Here is a 21,518-nt window from a genome sequence, read left to right on the forward strand (position 1 = left end):
GCATGCTGATGAAGACCTTAATGAGGGAAAGTGGTGGAAGGTCAAAAAGGTGTGATCAGTCATTAAACCATGAAATTGATCAGAGAGAGTCCACTCTGGGGATGACTTATTAGCTTTTCTAGTTGAACTTAGGATTATATATGACAGGGAGACACCAAGCAGATTCTATATTACGTAACTTAGAGCAGGGGGCCAAGTCGGGACTATACACTAGTTTGGGATATAGTGAGAAATAATTATTTTCAGTTCCAAAATAAATGCAGTTATTTTTCTAAGTCTAGAAGGAAATTAGGCTGATGCCACTGGGACAAAACCTTAGGAACAGAGACTATTAGGAGGCAAGAATGCAAGGTGGGTCAGAAGGTGATGAGAGGAAGAAGAGATTCAGACATGGAAGTTGTGACCCTGACTTACAGAGGAGCCCAATACCATTAATACAAATGCAGTCCAATTAAAGTTAGAAAATGTAACATACTTGTGTTATGGTCAACTATGACTCTAGTAGTGTATAGGACTTGACCAGTTTCAGTGTATATTACATACTGTATCCTATAACAACTGGAAAAAAGAAAGACAAAAGGATGAAATATTATCTCTAATATTATGAATGAAAAACTTATAATAGAATCTAAGTTGTCACATACTTGATAAGAGAACTTCTTTGTGCCAAGATTGTCTGCTATCTAGCAGTAATTATGGGAGACTCGTCAAAAGGTCAGCATCTACACCATTATTATTTCTGAATATCCAGTTTTTCTACCATAGTGTATAATACTGCTCACCAGGTCTGGGTGTCCTCTGTGAAAGCATTTCAAGGTCCTGAAGATAAAATATATTTTTCTGAAAATGTCCATCTATGTGCCTGAATAAAGTCTTCAAGCACTCAACAGGATGATATTTGAAATGTTTCAATTTCCACAATGATGATATTCCTTCTTTTTTGAGAAAGTAGCTTGTCAAAGCTGTCATATTTGGCATCAGCCTCAGCAGTTATGTTCCATGGTACCTGTAAATTGCTTTGCTAGGAAAATTCCTACTGTATTTCTTAAGGCCCTGTCCACTCACTCCTCACTCACTCATGTTGCCTTTAACTTGGGAAGATAATGATATTGAATACTTTCTTAAATGGATTCATAATCAACTTGAAAATATAGCTATGCAAAAGAGTGAAGGAGTTTGTTAATTGCTCTGTATATGTCTTGTCTGTATGGAATGTGTATGGATCTAAAAACAAATAAGACAAACAAACAAACAAGCACAAACATCAAAACAACTTGCTAGCCAGAGCTCCAGCTGAAGAATTATGCAACGTCCAATTTAGAGAAACAGTTAAATGGCAGTCTTAAAGCTATAATAGTTCTGGACCCTTATTGAAAGAAAACTAAGAATTTTCAGATAGTTTTCCAAATTATCAGAAATAATTAATTAAGTGCACATTACTGATCTCATAAACTCAAGTCTCATTCTTAATTGCATGAGCTGCTCACTAAATATCCAAAATATTCTCTTCGTTGTGTGACAGCTTTTCTTGTCTGGCTATATAATTAACCAGTTGTCATTTTCTGATGTCTTCAAAATGCTTTTCGGCCCCAGGGGATATCTAGATTCAACAGGTCAACCATTTATTTAGCTGCAACTTCCTGGGGGCAGAAATACCGCGCTGAAATCTGCCCTGTCACCAGTCTAGCTACATTGCAGGCCACCACTTTGGGAAAATGCTGCTACAAAATAACAGCTAGGGTATCAGATGGCTGTGATATACCAGAGGCAGATGCAAGATTTTTCCTGATAAAACTTATCTTTCACCAATCCGGGATTCTAATATTCTAACTTTATGTTGGGAAATATGAATGTAAGTGGATAAGCACCCCTAGATTACCAAATTATTAATTTTTTATATTAAACATTTAAGGAAGTTTAAATTCAAGTATGTCAAGGAAGTCTGGTTCCAGATTTCACTCTTAACCGTTACTTCTGAAAGCTGCTTCTGAGGATGCTCGAATACACAACTTCACTACTAACATCAAGACCCATCTCCGTCCGAAGCATGAGCTGAAGGCATGGAATTGAGTGCTTAGCATGGCTTCAGGGCATGTCCAGGCATGCACGGAATGAACATCGGCCACCTTATTTTTCTCCAGGTTCTCTCTGGCATGCTTTTAATCATTGTTTTTGGCATGTGTCATTTCAGGACATGATCATCTCTGGGCTACAGCCTGAAACTTCATACTCCCTCACCGTCACAGCTTACACCACCAAGGGAGACGGTGCTCGAAGCAAGCCCAAGCTAGTGTCCACCACTGGGGCAGGTAAGTCTTCTGTGCACATTGATACCTTCAGCCCTATTCCAGACGTTCAAGTAGTATGGATGTAATCTATGATTTTTTTTTCATTATGATACACTGAGGGAAAAGAGACTACTCAACCATGAAGCTGAGAGGGAAAAAGATTGAAATTTATACTGTCTAAATAATCCAAGTATTTATTCAACGAGTTATTTTTGAGCATCTACTATGTGTCCACTACCACTTACAGTACTAGGTACATAGTAACACCAAAAAAAGAAATTCTTTTCATTAATTTTATTTTCTGATCTTCAATGTGCAAAGATTTAAAAAAGGATGTAGGCATATGGACTCTGGGGAGCCTTTAAAACAGGAAGATGACTCAGAGGGAGGCTCTTTTTCCTGATATAAGGGGGTTTTGTTTGTTTGTTTGTGTATTTGTTTTGTATTGTTTCTTTGTTTTCTTTGAGATGGGATCTTCTTGATGCCATTGTTCCTGGCAGAGCAGGTTATTAAACTGAACGTTATAGGAGCTAGACTCCTGAGGGTCAAGGGAAGAGGCATCTAAGCAGAGAAGTCACACGGTGATTCTGCACCATCCCCACAAGGACTCTGACTTCGTTTCTTTTTCTGTTGCTGTAATGAAAGAGTGACAAATGTAATTATAGAAGGAAAGGGCTGGTTCTCGCATAAACTTCAAAACACAGTCTGTCATTTCAGAGAGGTCAAGGCAGCGGGATTGGAAACAGCTGATCGTATTGCGTCCCCAGTCAGTAAACAGAGCACTAAATGCTTGTGTACGTCATGCTGCCTCTTCTTACTCAGCCTGGAACTCAAGTCCAGGCAGTGTTGCTGCCTGCATTTAGGCTGTGCTTTTTCTCCTGATCAAGATCATCACCCAGAGGTCCACCTTCCATGTGATTCTAGATTCTGTCCAGTTAGCAGTTAACATTGACCGTCGCAAGTCTCTAGAGCGGTTGCCATTTGATAGGGATTATGGCTTACCGCTTTATATTTTCTCACTTCCCTCTATCCTTTTCTGTGAGGCTTTAAAAGAAGGTAGTTACATAAATGATGGAAAACAAAAAATAGTATAAAGAATATCAAAAGGCTAAATAATTTTAGATTAATCCTAGAAACATGGGCAGCTTCTTTGGTGCCTGTTAGACTTGTTTTGCTTAGTCACATTAGAGAAAGCCAGCAGGAAGAACTGGCATCATAAACTGATAAATTAAGGGATAATTACAGAGGGCGTCTCCTCCAATCCTGTCCCAGCAGTTTCTCATGGAATACTTCTGCTGTGGTTTTGATTTGCTCCTCCTCAGTTCCCTCTTGCACAACTTTGTAGGAATCCCTCTCTATGTAAAGACAGAAAGCGGAGAACAGCTGTGATGTTGAGCGCCCTCCTGGGTGCCACCTCACTGCCAAATTTGTCTAAATGTCACACGATTTGCCTCGCTTGCGTCCTGCCACCTGGGTTTGCCTCAAGTGGCAGGAATACAGATGGCAGAACTGTCAGAATGAAGATGTTGGGTTTTTTATTCTTCCGTTTTCTTTCCATACTTCTCTCTCTCTCTCTCTGATTTTAAAAATACCATCGTATCACCCTGTTATGCCATACTAGAAAGCAGACATTCAGTGAGGGTGTGGTAGCATGACATATGACTGTGATTTCAGAGGCAATACCATTCCCTGGTATGAAATCCCAAGTTGAACAAAATAGGTTTGTTCTACTTGTACCGACATACTTTTGTGTCGCTAATGCCTTATGTGAACTATCAGATTCTTACTGCTCGTGAGATGAGACTTAGGAACAGAGACATAAAAGCAGAGTGCATATGGAAGAGTAGCCCAAATGATTTTTTTTTTTGTAAAAACACTTTTTATCACTGCACGAAATTTTTAGAATGATGGGTCTTGTTCATGATGTTCTATTATGTTGATATTTTCTCTCACAATTTCTAATCTTTCTTAACTGAGAGAGGCTTGGTTAATGAAATGAAAATTCAATTCAATGCAGATGCTTGAGTCATACTTGTTTTCCTTAAAGAGACCATCTAATGCTCCTAGGTTGCTTACCTATGTTGTAATAAAAAAAAAGCATCCCTTCACCCTGGTTCGTTTCTCTGTAATTCATGAACCTATTAATTCATTTTGAATATAAATCAGAAAAATACTTCTTCTCTTTCTGAGTCTATGATGAGCATCTAATAACAATTGTAAAGGTATATAGCTGTAGCTTCTGTGGATAATTTGGGGATCCCTTGAAATTTTATATTTACAGTAAAAAACCTTGTCTATACTTTTATTTACTGTACATCATTTCTAGAATCAATACGCAATCAATCCTTCAAAAACAAGCAGTGTCCCTAACTTAAGCAATCTATGTAAGACTTAAATATAACATAAGAAACTCTTGCATATGATAGGGATATGAAGAAGCCAGCTTTTCTATGTTTGAATGATAATGATATATCTAGCTTCTCTGTTAATATTCTCACTTTTCAGTATCTTAACTGCCATACTGCCTAAGGCTTTGAGATTTAAGACAACCAAAAACTTTATTACTTTATGTGCTGGAGAAACCTCGCTCTTTCAGAGTCCACAACCCCCTGTAACTCCAGCCCCACAGCATCCTACCCCTTGTCTAGCCATTGTGGGCACCAGCACTCATGTGCACATCCTCCTACACAGATAATTGCATATAAACGTAATTTTAAATAAAATAAAAATTTACAGATTCATTGCTTTGACAGTCTTCATGTATTGTTGCATGGATTTCAGTACTCTGAGGACCAGCTGTGTGTAAAGGTGATCAAATGACAGTGATTGGAGAACTTGGAAATAATAGGCTAAGGGCAATCAGCTATGTTCACTGCTACTCGTCAGTATTTAAATGAGGCTGAGTTTGAAACATTTGAAACTGGACTTCAAAGAGATTGATCTTGCAAAGACTTTTGCACTAACCACATGTACTAATCATTGTGCCACCCTAAAAGATTTTAGAGTGAAAAGTCTAATAAGGGAAACGAATTGAAAGTGCAAGAGGAGGCACTAACATGCCACAGAGGTCACTGGCATGTCCTAAAGGTCCGAGAGCAGGCATGGATTGACATGACACAAAAGTGCAAAGAGAGACAGTGTTAGTTGTTGACTGTGCAGCTTGTTGACTCCTTCTCTGCTGTTTACTAAGATGCTGTTAGCCCTCACCTCAGCCCTCCTCTGAGAATGTGAGACTCTTCTAACACTGTGAAAGCTCTCAAGCATCGGTGCTATACAAAGTAGAACACCTACTCTGATACTGGCCTTCGTATGTGGTCCCCACTGTCACCTATGAATGTCATCCAGAATCTACATAGAGTACCATCTGGTCCACCTCTTTATCTTTTTCAGTAGCTGGGCATAAGTTTATAAACATTATTACCCTATGGACTTTCATTCTCCTGCTCTGATCCCTGTATGACTTGGTAAAAGGTGTTGTGCAGTGCAAACAAATTATAAATGTTTCCTATTAATAATGCTTCTTGGTGTCCCAAATGAAGCAGTGCTATTATCATCATATTGACTTTTGGAAAATAATTTTTTACCATATATGGAGTGATAGTATTTTTCCTTTCCTTTTTATTCCTATCATACTCTCAGTAAAATACAGCAATCCTTTGAAGCCATCATTCCCAACTTCTTTAAACTCTGAACGTTGTTTTTCTTAGGCATTATTAAGACTTCATAATGTGGCCAGTTTGTCCAAGATAGCAGTGTGAGTTCTCCCTCAGACTTCAATATTCACTTTTTCAGCCAGTGCTTCATGTGGTAATTTGTAGTGTTTGCTATAACTGCCTCGGAGTTCTTATGCTTAGTTGTATTTCTACCTTTCAAACAAATAACTATTTTGAGCAAACATGAAATGCTTTGAGAATAGTAGTGGAAGAAAGTAGGTTAGAAGTGATGCTAGAGCTTGTGGTACATTATTCCATCCCATGGTCTCTAGCCCAAGAGTGTTAGACCCTAGAAAAACGGAGACTATTACAACAGTGAAAAAGTGTCTGCATATTTCTGCCCAAGCTTTGGCTCCTACTGGAGAGCAATTGCCTGTTTTCACAAAATTAGCATTATTGTTTATAATTTTCTGGTGCACTGTATATTTGCTAATTTGAGTCCTAACAGTATTTTAAAGTGAATCATTCCTTGGCTAATAATAAAATCACGTATGACTAGCAAGTTTAAATGTGCCTTCTTCAAAAGAATGTAAAAGTGTTTTCACTTTTTTTCACCTTTCCTATTGAAACGAGAGGGATAAAATTTTAGAAAATGCTAAAAAATATATTTAAGAGAACTGATACTTCCTGGAGCATGTAAGATTAAGAACTATATTCCCACATCATAGTTTCAAGTAGGTATTGTTTATTAAGAGGTGTATTCTCTGAGGCACCCATTATAACTTGAACTTTTTCTTAGCAGAGACTTACATTTTAATGAAAAAATTGTGTAAACTTCATATATACATGAAGTGATGTATCTGGTCCTATCAATGTCTAACATAAAGTCTTTCTCTTTTAAACTAAAATATTCTGCATTCTGAAAGTGAAAATGTTAGAGTACATTTCTCTGAGAGCATGTTCAATGTGAACATGTAGAGTACAGTTCCTTGAGAACCACTGAATTTACAGTAGTCAGAGCTCTGGCCTAACACATGCATACTTAGATCATTTCCACATATTGGATGTGAGCTACATACTTGTACTCTGAATCTGCTAAAAATGTGAATGAAAGCTATTACTCCAGGTATTAAGGAGCATACCCTTGAGCAGTGCTCATATCTAATTGGGCCTCAACTTACTGGCATATAAAATGAACGTGTGAACCAGGTATCTTGCAAGATTCTTGTATTGCCTCATCATCTGTCTACACTTTTCTTACAGTTTGTGTAAAAACCCCTATGATGCTCCTTTTAATCTCCTGTATTCCAGGAATGTGAGCCTTCTCTTCTCCCTATTTGTTTCCTTTTTCTATCTATAGATAGAGCTTACTGTTGTTTATGCTCCTCCACCTTTTCCATTCTTCCTTAGAGTTGTCGTTTATCCACTCCAGAAATAGTTGCTTTCTCCATTAACAATACCAAATGTAATAAGATCTGAATGAATACAGCGTACATCTCTATACATCTAATCTAACTTGAAGTGTGTCCTCAGAAGAGAGTAGCTCCTAGTCACAAACAGTTCATCACTGTGATGATTGATAATTTTGATTAATATTAGTGAAAATCTTTTATGTGTACCTCTTCATTTAATAACTCACAATAATAATATGAAGAACATCATAAGGGTAACTTGTGTATAGAAAAGGGAAGTTACAAAAATGTACAAATGGATGCATGTTGTGGATGTAGGCTATGGTTCTCTGGGTCTGACCTACAGCTTTCTTATTTGTTGTGCACCTTAACCTGGGAGAGTGTTTTAGTTCCATGGACCTCTTTTTCATTACAGAAAATGGAGGTCATAGTAACAACCTAGCACATGCAGAGAGGAGGGAGTGTTTATATCTAACGATGTACAATATTCTTCTTATATTATTAGTACATTGTGCGTATCCATTCATTGTAGTTATTGCTCTCATTAGCTATATCTAGTTTGTTAATCATTCCTTGGATTCATTTTGCTATGGCAAGAATAAGCATTGATGTATAAAGCTTGTATTCATTACCAAACTCTATGTCAGCCTACTTTACTAAAGACAGGAAAGGACAATTATTTGATAATGGTATATACAATAAGCATTGCTTCCTTTATAAACGAGGAGAATACTAGCAGAGTGACTCCCCCACTTGGCACTAGTTGACATATGGTCATAAATGGCAGTCATTCTTACCATTCCATTCTGTGTGCTCTAGTTCCAGGGAGACCCCGGCTCGTGATTAACCACACTCAAATGAATACTGCCCTCATTCAATGGCACCCCCCTGTGGACACATTTGGACCCCTTCAGGGCTACCGACTTAAGTTCGGCAGAAAAGATATGGAGCCACTCACTACTCTGGAGTTCTCTGAGAAAGAAGATCACTTCACAGCCACAGACATCCACAAGGGTGCATCGTATATCTTTAGACTCTCAGCCAGAAACAAAGTGGGCTTCGGAGAAGAAATGGTGAAAGAAATTTCTGTCCCAGAAGAAATACCCACTGGATTCCCTCAAAACCTCCATTCAGAAGGCACTACTTCAACCTCCGTTCAGATATTGTGGCAACCACCTGTGCTAGCAGAGAGAAATGGCGTTATCACCAAGTATACCCTCCTGTATAGGGATATCAACGTTCCCCTTCTTCCAATGGAGCACCTTATTGTTCCAGCTGCCACTTCTATGACACTCACTGGCTTAAAATCTGATACTACATACGATGTAAAAGTACGTGCTCACACGAGCAAAGGGCCCGGGCCATATAGTCCCAGTGTCCAGTTCAGGACACTGCCTGTGGATCAAGGTAGGATTTGTCTGCTTATGGCCTTCCTCCTTTAAAGGAATATCGATCTTTGGAAATCAGTATTTTGAAGCTGTAAATAACTGATCGGCCCATTCATATTAATAGGTTCAGCACTACAAGCAGGTAATGTACGTATGACTTAATCCATTTTGAAAACCGTAGATTTCAGTGATAGAATGCCACGGCAAGGCTGGCTGGCAGAACTCTGTGTCCTCAGGTAAGATAAACAGAGGATAGTTGACTGAATTGGAAAGAAAGGAGAGTGCTTTATGAGAATGGGTATTAAAGTGAGTTCTCTCAACAGGTAGGCAAATCGCATTTCTGTCTTTGTTCTGTGTAGGCAGCATCTGTCCTAAGCCCTGCGATCCATGGTGGTAAAGAACAAGTTATATGCTTTAAGAATAGTTTAAATACATAGTTTTTCCTTTTCCAGCAGTGTTTGCAAAAAATTTTCATGTCAAAGCAGTTATGAAGACCTCAGTGCTGCTGTCTTGGGAAATTCCCGAAAATTATAATTCTGCTATGCCTTTCAAAGTAAGTAATCTTTAGGAATCATGGGCAGATGTATAATGGACAGCTCACAATGGCACATTATTTGTAACATATACAGAATAGTTGATGGGGACAGATGGGTCATGGATAGAGTTTCATGATAAAGCATTCACCTAGCTTGTATGAGGCCCTGGGCTAGCTCTCCAGGATTACAAAGCAAAGTAGATTTAGGCTCATAGTTTCTAGTGCTATTTGTGACTTTCATGAACAAGTTGCATGTGGAACTTTAACTCTGTGACTTTTGTCATTCTAGAGAGTAAGTAGACCCCCAGAACCACAGTGCCATGACTGACATGGTACCTTGTTCTTTGAACTTGAACTTTTTACAGCAAAGTAATAATTTTTATTTCCATTAGAAAGGGAGACAGATCTGTCTGATTTCAACTAATTTACAATACAGTGCTTTGCATGATTTTAAGATTGTATTTATTGATCTGAAATCCTCACACTTTAAAAATATAACTGACTTGCCACTGAGATCTTGCAACGTACCAACTAGTTATTATTTGTAAAATGAATAGAAAACTATTTTTGGTAAATAAAAATATATTTAGAACAGGATTTAAAGCTTCCTAGTAAATTATGAATATTGAAAGCCTAGAATACTTTGTATTATGACCACATGTAACTAATGGGTGAAATCTTGAAAAGTCATTTTATTATTTCTTTGTTATGCATTTTTGAGAGACTCGGGAACGTTTTCCCTTTACAGAGTAAGAACTATCACGAGAATTGATGCAGATGCCAGAATTACAAATACTTATGGGATTAGGAACTGCCCAGAAATAGAATTGAGCTGGGAAAGCAAATAAATAACAATTGGTTGAGAGACTGATAACCAATTTGTGACTGATTGTATTTCTGTAGATTCTTTATGATGATGGGAAAATGGTGGAAGAAGTGGATGGCCGTGCTACCCAGAAGCTGATTGTTAACCTGAAGCCTGAGAAGTCATATTCCTTTGTGCTAACCAATCGTGGGAACAGTGCTGGCGGATTGCAGCATAGGGTGACAGCAAAGACTGCCCCAGATGTGCTCCGCACCAAGCCTGCCTTCATCGGGAAGACAAACTTGGATGGCATGATTACTGTGCAACTGCCTGATGTTCCTGCAAATGAAAACATAAAGTAAGTTAATTTAAGGATAGAAAGGCAAGTAAATATAGAGCCTGTATTTCAGTGTTATTGTGGTTATAAAAGAATGGATTGCTGACTATAGCATGTAAAAGTCTCCAGTATGGCGCAGACTTTTGCTCTCTAGGTTTTAACACACTCTGTGTTCATATTTATGTTAACACAGTCTCATCATTGTAACATTGTGCTTTTCTTTTTCTGTTCCAGACATATTATTTTGAAAGACAGAGAACAAGTTGTTAAAATGCAATTTATAGTGGTATATGAAATACAGTTGGTAATTGACAGTTAGCAAAATAATAATACTTATTATAACTGAAGGAAGTATTAAGATCTCTAAAAAGACTGAAAGAAGATATAAGAACTCAAGTATCTGAAAATAATGTATAACTGAGATTTTGTTTGGGTGCTAAAATATAGGAACGATTCAGGTACAAAATAATTTTCAAGGAAAAATAGATACAACACATAGCAAAGTATAAAAGTTAGCAGACCAGAAATACAAAATTAACCCAGTAAGTTAAGAAGTTTTTCTAAAGATGACTTCATACCTAATAGAAAAACAAACCATATCATTGAAGTTTATGAAGAACAAGTGTTGGAGTAGACCTTGGCAATGAAAGGAAGTTAGCTCTGTCTTCAGTGAGCCTGGCACAGGATAGGAGATATGAAAAAACTAATGTTACAGTAATCTCAAGACTGACCATGCTATCATCATTTCAAAGGTCAAATAGGAAGCTTACAAACTATAAGAGCCAGAATGTTATATGTCGAGGGACAGTGCTCACTTTAGTGAGGGCATCAAGTAGTCCTGTCAGGCCGGACCCAGAACAGTTGGGCAAGCTGGGGAAGGGGTGAGGGTGGGGGTGGTAACAGGGTAGACAAGAGGCTTGTTGTGCTTGGCAGGTGCAGCTGCTTTCTGTAGACAGCAGAAACTCACTAAAGCTCTGGATGCAAAAACCAGCGTGATGGCCATCATGTGATGCCTCACTTTTGTCTTTCCACCCTTGGAGCCATTTGCTGAACATCTGGCGATGTATTAGATAGAACTGTTACCTGTTTGGGATGAAAATACATTTTATCTTTATTGTGTTACATGGTAAAGTCAAGATGAAATCATTATGAAATGTTTGAAGTTGTACAGAAGGGCATGTGTGCATAGTTCATGTACTGCTACACTAACCAGAGCCCCCTAATGTGGGAGAAAAAATTTTGGAGAAGTCATCACATAGTCAGTTGGCACTGGACAAATTATACAACTACAGAGTAGGACGAATAGCGGTCCACACAAGAGGCAGAGGGAGTACAGCAGGGGTCAGCATGTGCTTTAAAGGTGTCAGAGGAAGGAATAGTATCATACATGGTTCAAAGTTGTGAACTTAGATAACATAACAAACTGGTTTGGTTTACTATTCATTGAAGTGGTGAAATATCAAGAGGAAATCTAAAGCAAAATCAACAAGGTTACTATTCACCAAAGATGTGCAATACCAAAATGGAATCACTGTTTAACTCAGCAATGAATATGCATTCTAAATGAGGTCTTTTGGGGCACAAATCTGGGAGTCACCAGAGCAGCATTGGATTTTATCGGGAATGGCAGAACAATGAAGCAATGTTGCAATAAGAGGAATAAAGGTTTTAATAAGGGGAGAATCCATTGACAACCGAGAATAGTTTCATATATCGCGGCACCTAGGTAAGGACACAGTGGCCAAGGCACTATATGGGATGGGTCATTTAAACAGTAAGTTCTGGCCAGGTATGGTGACACTCCTGTAATATTAGCATTGGAAAGGCTGAGGCAGAAAGATTGGAAATTTGCAGACAGCCTGGGTTAGTAACAAGTCCCTGTCTTAATCACACAAAACAAGAGAATCCCCAACTTTGGACAAGATAGCACTCTTACCCCAAACTGAATGAAAATAATGAAAAAAAAAAACAGTATTAAAAGTAAAAATATGAAAGAAGAAATTTTTTTTCTTTTTTTTTTTTTTATTAACTTGAATATTTCTTATATACATTTCGAGTATTATTCCCTTTCCCGGTTTCGCAAACATCCCCTCCCCTCCCTTCCTTATGGGTGTTTTCCTCCCCACCCTCCCCCATTGCCGCCCCCCCCAACAGTCTAGTTCACTGGGGTTCAGTCTTAGCAGGACCCAGGGCTTCCCTTCCCTGGTGCTCTTACTAGGATATTCATTGCTACCTATGAGGTCAGAGTCCAGGGTCAGTCCATGTATAGTCTTTTAGGTAGTGGCTTAGTCCCTGGAAGCTCTGGTTGCTTGGCATTGTTGTACATATGTGGTCTCGAGCCCCTTCAAGCTCTTCCAGTTCTTTCTCTGATTCCTTCAACGGGGGTCCTATTCTCAGTTCAGTGGTTTGCTGCTGGCATTCGCCTGAAAGAAGAAATTTTAGTGAAGTATAATTTGTGAAATTCACTCAGGATTAAATAGTAACTTTGACCCACTTTACACTCGGGCAAATCAATCTTTCCTGCATAGTCCTTCGGTTGACGTTTATTTGATAAAAACGATGGCAGGTTTCCCCACAAGTAATAGAATTTCCAAAATGCACTCTGATAAGGTCTTCATTTTGTCTAATCTTCTTTTTCAGTTTCTGAAAATTAAAAGTGAAAATACAATGCCAGCACATTTTTTATCAAGTAAAATTTAAAATGAGTGCAAGATTATATGTTCTGTGTTGACTTTTTAATTCATTCCGAGTTTCTATTATTAACAGATACATGTTTTTGAAACTGCTTTATTGAAATTTAATTGAACCATATAGAAAGTGGTAAAGCTAAAGTATACCTCTTGTCTAGCACTTGGCAGGCAGAAGCAGGATGATCTCAGAAAGTGTGAGGCTAACATCATCTACATAGTGGGTTGCAAGCCAACCAGGACTACATGATAAGACCTTGTCTCACAAAAAAAAAGTGGTACATATTAAATAATCAGAGTTTGGTCAGTTTTTATTATAATTATCATCCATCAAAGTATGGAGGCCCTAGTCCTAGTAGGCAAACTGAACAACTAAAGTGTGGCAGGCAATGTGACAGAAGTTCATTCAATGAAAAGCTTCAGAATATATTATTAATGGTTTTTTTCCAGATTTTATTCTTCCCTTGGTCCACACTAACCCCCCAAACAGTTCCACATCCCATACTGCCCATCCCCTCCATACACCCTCCCCCGTCTTCACAAGGATCTCCCCACCGCACCCACCCCACCAGACCCCTAAACTTCCTGGGACCTTCAGTCTCTTGAGGGTTAGGTGTGTCTTCTCTGACTGAACCCAGACCCAAGAGTCCTCTGCTGTATATGTGCTGGAGGCCTCATCTCAGCTGGCGTATGCTGCCTGGTTGGTGATCCAGTGTCTGAGAGATCTCGGGGGTCCAGGTTAATTGAGACTGCTGGTCCTCTTACAGGGTCGCCTTCCTCCTCAGCTTCCTCCAGCTTTCCCTAATTCAACCAGAGGGGTCAGCAGCTTTTGTTTGTTGGTTGGGTGCACATATCTGACTCTTTCAGCTGCTTGCTGGGTCTTTTGGAGGGCAGTCATGATGGGTCCCTTTTTGTGAGCACTCCATAACCTCAGTAATAGTGTCATGTCTTGGAACCTCCCCTTAAGCTGCATCCCACTTTGGACCTGTCACTGGACCTCTTAAGCAACTCTTACTTGACCTACTTGGGAGAGTTGAATAATGATGTTTGTCACAATGTTCTGTGATTGGCTGGCCTCCTAACCATGTTTAGTAACTCATAGAGGCATTGTAGAAAAGGTGACATCTGTCCTCAGGCTTTAGGAATCACAAATTTTCTTGGGTGGTAGTGGCTTATGCCTCTAATCTTAGCACACAGGAGGCAGAAGCAGGCAAATCTTTGAGTATGAGGCCAGCCAGGGCTACAGAGATAGTTCCAGGACAGCCAGGACCATACAGAAAAACCTTATTCCAAAAACTAACAAATAGACAACAACAAGCAAACAAACAAACAAAAAAACAAAACAAAAGAAAGCAAAAACCACTCAGGGTACTATCTGGGTGGGTGCAGAGCGCTCATAGGAGACACCAGGAAAGAGCTTGTACATGGTCTCTTATAGCACATACTACATTTTCTGTTAGGATCTAGCAAATCCATTATTGGGTACACAGTGTATTTCTAGTACTGTGCCAAGTTGAAGTCCTATCTTATCATAAGATACAGATCACATGGATCTGATGGAGTAGGGGGCTCTGGAAATAGAAATCATGTCAGCCTAATACAGATGTCTAGAAAATCATGCTGAAGATAACAGTTAGACTCAGTGTGAAAGAAAGCCTAAAAGTTGTAGACGATTACAAACCAGCAAAAAAATGGGGACGATAAATTCAATCCATTAAAGAAAACTTGTGTATTTCCTTGAACAAAACTGAAACTGGCGTTGTTTTTGTTTTTATGACTTTTCTTGGCTGATACAGAACATGTCTTAGTGAAGCCTTTAGAGAAAATTGGCAGTTTACTTATTGATTGCAAATTTAAGTTTCATGTTTCAACTTTTGAGTGAGTTCAGATGCTCCAGAATGTCTTCCGTGCTTTAGGGGTTTACTGTGTTTGTTTTCTAGCTGTTCAGTGTTACTTTTGACTTATGTGCTTTGGGTACATCCACTTGCATTTAGAGTCAGGAAAAAGTGATAAAACTTCGGGTAACAGGAGGACACACAAATAATGAGGTTCAGAAAGAAAACAAACAGCTGTGGAAAAACTGGTTTCTAGAAATGAAATAAAGATTCTCAGAAATACATTTTTTTCCTTCTGGAAAAAATATTAAAAAACCAAAAACAAAAATTAAACTACAAAAGCAGTGGAGAAGAAAGAACATCAGACCTATAGGGAATGAAAAGAAATCTGATTTAAAATTCATAATAAATCTGTACTAATTTTTATGTTAAAAAATTATTTTCTAGGGCTCCTTAAAGGAATAATAGTGGAAACATGCCCATTCTGCCTGGCATCTCTATTTCCGTACATGGCATGAAGAGTCATTTCAAGAAGGGCCCATATCATCCTGTGCCATTAACTACAGTTGACAAGTTTTGTTCAGTATTCTAGGAGCAAAATGCAGAAAGCAAATAGAAATCTGTCTGACCTGTGGGTGCTAATGTCTTAACTATAAGCTATGTGGAACCCTGCTGAGTGACATTGTCTCCTGGCTAGTGAAGCAGTTTGATGACTGAAGGCTATTTGCTTACTAATAGAAACCATGCTTTCTCAGTTACTTCCATGTTAATTGTGAGGTCTTAACTCCTAGCCTGTCTTTACCATGTGCTAAATAATTAGTTTCCTATTCACTTAAAATATGATAGAGCATGCTCTGACTGCATAAGCCAGAAGAGCACTTAGGCTATCCTAAAATTTCAATTACAGGTGAGCCACGGGTTGTGGGTACTGGGAACTAAGCTCAGGCCCTCTGGAAGAGTCCGAAATACTCTTAACTACAGCCCTCTATCCAACAAGAAATATGAATTGAAGGCACAGCTTCTTATTTCTGTCTTTTTCTTATATTGTCTTGTTCTTATATTGTCTTGTGGAGACGAGCAAATGGCTGAATTATTTTGTAAACAAACTCAAGGATGCATCGGGCTCTGTCGTCATGAGTTCTATGATGCTTCAGTCTTAGTTTGTAGTAGTGGTGAAGACAGAATACCAACTAGAAAATGCTATAATGCTACCATTACTCCAACATGAGGCACATTCATTACAAAGGGCACTCCTGTGGTTTTTATATAGCAGCATTTTACTCTGATTGATTAAAACTGAAAGCAGACCGTGGACTGTGCTTATAGATAAAGCTTCTGCCAGGTACCAGGTATAAAATTAGTTTCATAATGGCTTAGCATGTCAGAACAGAAATGGAAAAGTGTATTCTCTCTGGTCACAACACACATTTGGTACACAAACATACAGGCAGAATATGCATATACATACATATAAACACAAATAATATAATAGATACATATGTACATATATATATATATATATATATATATATGAAATAAATAGATAAGAAATAGGATTTTAAAAATACCCCTTAAGTAGATGGGAGAACAAAGAGAGTTTCAGCACTTACACCTGGCCCCAGGACTTGGATGCTGGAAATGCCATAATCACTACATTATCTAGGTTGCCAGAGTTACAGGAAAGATAAGGGAAGCCTTCCTATTTATCACCTCACTGCTTCATCAGTGAAGTGAATGAAGCTAAGGATACTACACACGACTAAAAAGATTCAACATCTTAATTTGAAGATAGAAATTGGAAAGATCATTCAACCTTTCTGTGATAAAGTAATTTTATTTAAGCAATACACACAAAACATAACAGGAAAAAATTATGTGAAGATTGACATTTATCCTTGAACTTTGAGAAAGATTTGACCTCCAGTTAAATAACAAGTTTCAAAATGCCAAGACTGATTATACATGCTAAAAGACTGGCTGCATCTGAAGTAGGGCTATGTAACAAAGAACAGAACTTGTCTTCTCACATAATTATATGGAGCTTGGACTCTTGATAATAGTGTATTAAATGAAATTACTAAAACTTTGTTTGATATAATTTGAATTCTGAAGGTTGTATTTAACTTATGTAGTTAAATACAACTATACTGAAAAAAATCACAATTTAAAATTAGTTGTAGACTTCATAGATACATTAATTAAGAAAAATTTTAAACTATTCTATTAACATAATAGTTGAGGTCTCTGTCGACAAAGGTATTTTGAGCCCAAAATCCAGGCTTCAGGCAAACAAGCAAAGTGCAAGGGCAATATAGAACTTAGTTTTAAATATTTTCCATTTCAAATAATTATACTCAGTTGTTATGGTTTTGTCAGTATAAATGTATAGGACATATATCAGCTCCTTATTTGTCCCGCTCCCCTTATCTGGGTCCTCTCATCTTTCATAAGATGTTATGTGAGATTAGAGCAAAGATTACTAGTAAACTTATCAGAAAAATATAGTAAGCTTTATGTTTCCTATATAAACTCCATGTGGCCCTGTCATTATTTTTCTAATGGAAGGAAGACAAGCTTGATCAGAATGGAAATTGTAAACTCTCATAGGGAAATCCACACATTTTAACTACTTAATTTAGAAGAGACACAAATCCCATGAGCCACCAAGCCTAACCATTTCCACTGTTCAGTAGGAAAGTAATTCAGTGATAAACTGGCAGTGCTGCATGAATTTTGAAGAGATCACATGTACATCTACCTTAATAATATTCTTCAAAATATCAAAACATTCCTTAAATAGTATAAAATTATAGATGCAAAATGGTCAATTTATGTAACAGTGCTACCCAAAGTCAGAAAATGGTTCTCTTGTGCAGTAATAAGTTAATTAATATTTAAGGAAAGAAAATTAATTTGATGAGCTTCTAAGCAGTTGGGACAGAATGATCAAGGATGTGTTGACCAAATGCCCCCTGGTCAAGTCAAAACACTGAAAACCAATCTAGGTATAACTCAGTGTGGGCAAAGGGATTCAAGCAAGATTCTGACTGGTCTTACAATATCTTGGTCTTTATCCTAAAAGAAATGAGGCTTCATTGAAATATCATCAGGGGTTGAAATGGCACAATCAATTTTGTATTGTGAAATGAAAATTTCAGAGAGTAGACTAGAAAAAGGTAGGTGGTGGAGAGGGAAAGTTATGGGACTATTGTCCAGGCATGACAAAAAATGGAATGAGGCCAGATGAGTGGCAGTAGAGTGCCAGAGAAGTGAATCCCCTGGAGATAGGATTCAGAAGTGAAGAGCACTCGGAAATGAAGCAGGAAAGGAAGGGGAAAGAAGAAAGTGAAAACAGACTTCCAGTATAATGGCCAGATCTCCTTCTGGGGTTGCAATGGCTATGGTGCACCCTGAGACCAGAAAAGACTTGGTATTTATTTAATGTCACCACAGTGATAGCTAACACACTTTGGCACATAGAATTGATGAACCTTTGATATTCAGAAGAGAGTTTGGAGTGAAGGTAATTATCTATGCATTATTTGCATAAAGCTAATATTCTAGATTCTGAGTGAGAATGGAATCTCCTTGGATTAACAAAAAATGAGCAGGAAGTAAAATTCTGGGACAGAGTGTCTTAAAATTCTATGATTTAAGAATTTTACATCAATAATAAATTCTGCTACAATGATAAAGTTTGTATAGTAAATCATAAAAGGAATAAGTCAAGAATGTTGCTAGTTATGAAAAAAGTCATAGAATTCTTTATGGAATGTCTTACCTATATGCTAAGAGAAGTTTTAAACAGATAAAAAAATTTCTTCTTTCAGTATAACACCATGTAGGCATGTGATGCTTTAAGTCCCTAGAGTGCTGATGGATACAGTGTACCACTGAGACAGTGCAGGGCTGAGGCAGTGCAGGGCTGAGGCAGTGCAGGGCTGAGGCTGTGCAGTGTTGAGGCAGTGCAGTGCTAAAGTACTGCTGTGCTGAGGCAGTGTAGTTCTGAGTCCATGCAGTGTTGATGCAGCACTGTACTGAGACAGCGGTGATGCAGTGCAGGGTTGAGACAGTGCAGTGCTGAGACAGCCCTGTGTTGAGGCAATGATGAATCAGTGCAGTGCTGAGACAGATGGAGCAGAGAAAGCACAAACCTTACTAGAGAATTTGGACAGGAAGAGATGGGAGAGACCACATGATCGGACTATGGTTTTGAATTTTTTTGTATTTTGTATTTTGTTTGTTTGTTGTGGTGTTTGTTTATTCAACTTGTAGAAGAAAGGATTTATTTGGGTTTGCAGTGTTTGAGACAGTTTCCATGGTGTCCATGATGACACTGTAAAGACACAGCAGCTGGCACATCAGCTGAGAGCTCACATCTTAAATCATAACGAGGAAAACACATCAGAAATTGTGTTGGGCTGTAAACTTGAAGAGACAACTTTTATGCACATACTTTTCCCAATGATCACACACCTTCTGAGCCTCCTCAGACATCCCCATGAACTGAGGACCGTGTATTTAAATATCTGAGCCTATGGGGGACATTCTTATTCAAACCACAGATGGGACAGCTGTTTATATAGAGAGGCTGTCCCCCAACCCCTGTCTTTTAACTAGTAGGTACTTGGCCAGGACTTCTCTTTGCTTTGAGCTTTCAAGTGTGGTTTATTGGCAATCTGAAGGCTCCAATGGGAAGAACAAAGTTGAGATCGATGTACTTGCATCAGCAGTACTGTGTTTAGTGCATGTCTTAGGAAATTAAGAGGAAGGAAAATGGAAACCCATTAGTCAACCAGTGTCATGGTAAGTATAGTTCCAGTCATAATCTGTACTTAAAGGAAAGATTATGGCTTGTCTACATAGTCAGGTAGGATTATAGTTTGCTAGAAAGATGAGGAGGATTTTTCAGATTATGTTTTCTCTATCAGTAAGTGATATGGATCCCTTCTCCTAAGAAGGTGTAGATGTTCAATCTCAGAGCCTGCATGAGAAAATTATGTTCAAGGGACAAGCTGTATGGAGACCTAGCAGCCTGTCTATATCTGAGGGTCATAAATTTATGGTATGATCTGCACTGTTATATTATTTCTCGTGCTTTATTTAGCCTCCTGGGCTTAGGGAAAGAAAGTGGCATGGATTTCAACTGTGGCTTTGGGGGGAAAATTGACAGCTAAAAGCAATGAGAGCCTTAGTTGGTGTGTGAACATCTCTCTAAAGATAGAAAGGAAAGCACCAGTGACACTGGCAGAGTTCTGAAGGTAGAAAACTCTGATCCCTCACACACACACACATACTCACACACACACACATACACACACTCACATCTTCTAGAAGGAAATGAGAAGCTGGACTTGGTAGGCTTTTGATGATGCTGGAACACATTGCAAATCCTTCACTATAAAAAACGTGCTTTGGATAACATGAATTCTAGATTGCCAGATCTCATGAAAGGTGCAGGGCTGTTGTGAAGGCAGCTCTGCCTGCCTTGCCTGCCATAGATGAGTGCTTAGATCAGTAGACAAAGAAGGTGATAGATATCTGACCATCCTGGTAATTAATTGCTCTGGGGTAAGCTGCTACTTTCTTATCTCACCAGAGAGTTCCCTGAATAATTGGGGGATAGTGCTGAAGTAAAAATAAGGATTTTTTATGTATAAGAATGACAACTGAATATGAAAGAGGAAGAAAAATTAATAGAAGTCGTCAGCTTGACTGATCTACCAGAACCTGCAGGGAAACAATGGGCACTCTCTGCTAACCCCCAGTGTCATTGCCGTAGGAAGAGAAGCTCTCCCGACTGCGCAGGGATGAAAATCAAGAGGCTCCTTGACAAGTGTGTTTATCAAGTGCATCTGCAGTGTTATTTTGAACGCTCAGTTGCAGCTCTGTCTTTTCTCTCCATGCTCACTTAACATGATGGACTTGTTTGGCAAATCGTTCAGGTGGTAGGAGGGTGTGAAAGGAGGAAGCTTAGTCTGGATCACAAAATAAAAAAAAAAATGGCCTCCTTTACACACTTCAACTCTTACTTCTCCTCACCCTCCTTGATCATCATGCTTCTTTGTAGTAAAGAAAATGAATGGCCGGATGCCGGACTCTTATGCATCTGTAGATTAGTTGCTCAGAGCGCCATGGAGAAAAGATTCCGGTTTGAATTGAATTCTTGATTAAGGGAAGGGTTCAATGACTTCTGTACCTGTACGGTGTAGCATCTGTAACATGCTAGTGAAGAACGCGGACACCTTGCTGGTATCCACTGGCTTCTCTTCCATCCTGTGTGCTGCACGGGCTGCCAAGCTCCTCTAGTGCTTCTATATTCATTTCTCCTGAGAACAGGCTCATAGTCCTTATGCAGAATATACAACTGAAATTCAAGGTGTTTTCTATGAGTCTCCACCTAATTTATGAAATTCTCAGGAATAGAATAAATGAAAAACAAAAGAAAGAAAGAGAAACCATCATGAAGGTTTCAATGGATTCCCTCACTGTCTGTTTAAATTGGGCAGTTATTTAATTGTTCTTACTTTATCTGTGACCAGCCTCTCTTCCCAATCTTTTAAGGATTGTGATGGAAA

At 38.5% G+C, this 21,518-nt stretch overlaps 1 protein-coding gene across 45 annotated transcripts in view; it reads left to right on the forward strand.

Moving 5' to 3' along the window:
* Ptprd (protein tyrosine phosphatase receptor type D) overlaps positions 1 to 21,518 on the forward strand; it is a 379,195-nt gene that overhangs the window by 224,583 nt on the left and 133,094 nt on the right. For 20 of the 45 annotated variants that reach the window (XM_032902504.1, XM_032902511.1, XM_032902475.1 and 17 more), the window contains 4 exons: positions 2,192 to 2,309; positions 8,173 to 8,760; positions 9,194 to 9,294; positions 10,180 to 10,439. In XM_032902504.1, coding sequence (XP_032758395.1) covers positions 2,192 to 2,309; positions 8,173 to 8,760; positions 9,194 to 9,294; positions 10,180 to 10,439 — 1,067 coding nt within the window. The remainder of the gene's footprint in view (positions 1 to 2,191; positions 2,310 to 8,172; positions 8,761 to 9,193; positions 9,295 to 10,179; positions 10,440 to 21,518) is intronic. The other 25 variants (XM_032902578.1, XM_032902582.1, XM_032902604.1 and 22 more) reach the window with 3 other exon arrangements.

Source organism: Rattus rattus, chromosome 1 (genome assembly GCF_011064425.1).
Source record: "Rattus rattus isolate New Zealand chromosome 1, Rrattus_CSIRO_v1, whole genome shotgun sequence".
NCBI lineage: Eukaryota > Metazoa > Chordata > Mammalia > Rodentia > Muridae > Rattus > Rattus rattus.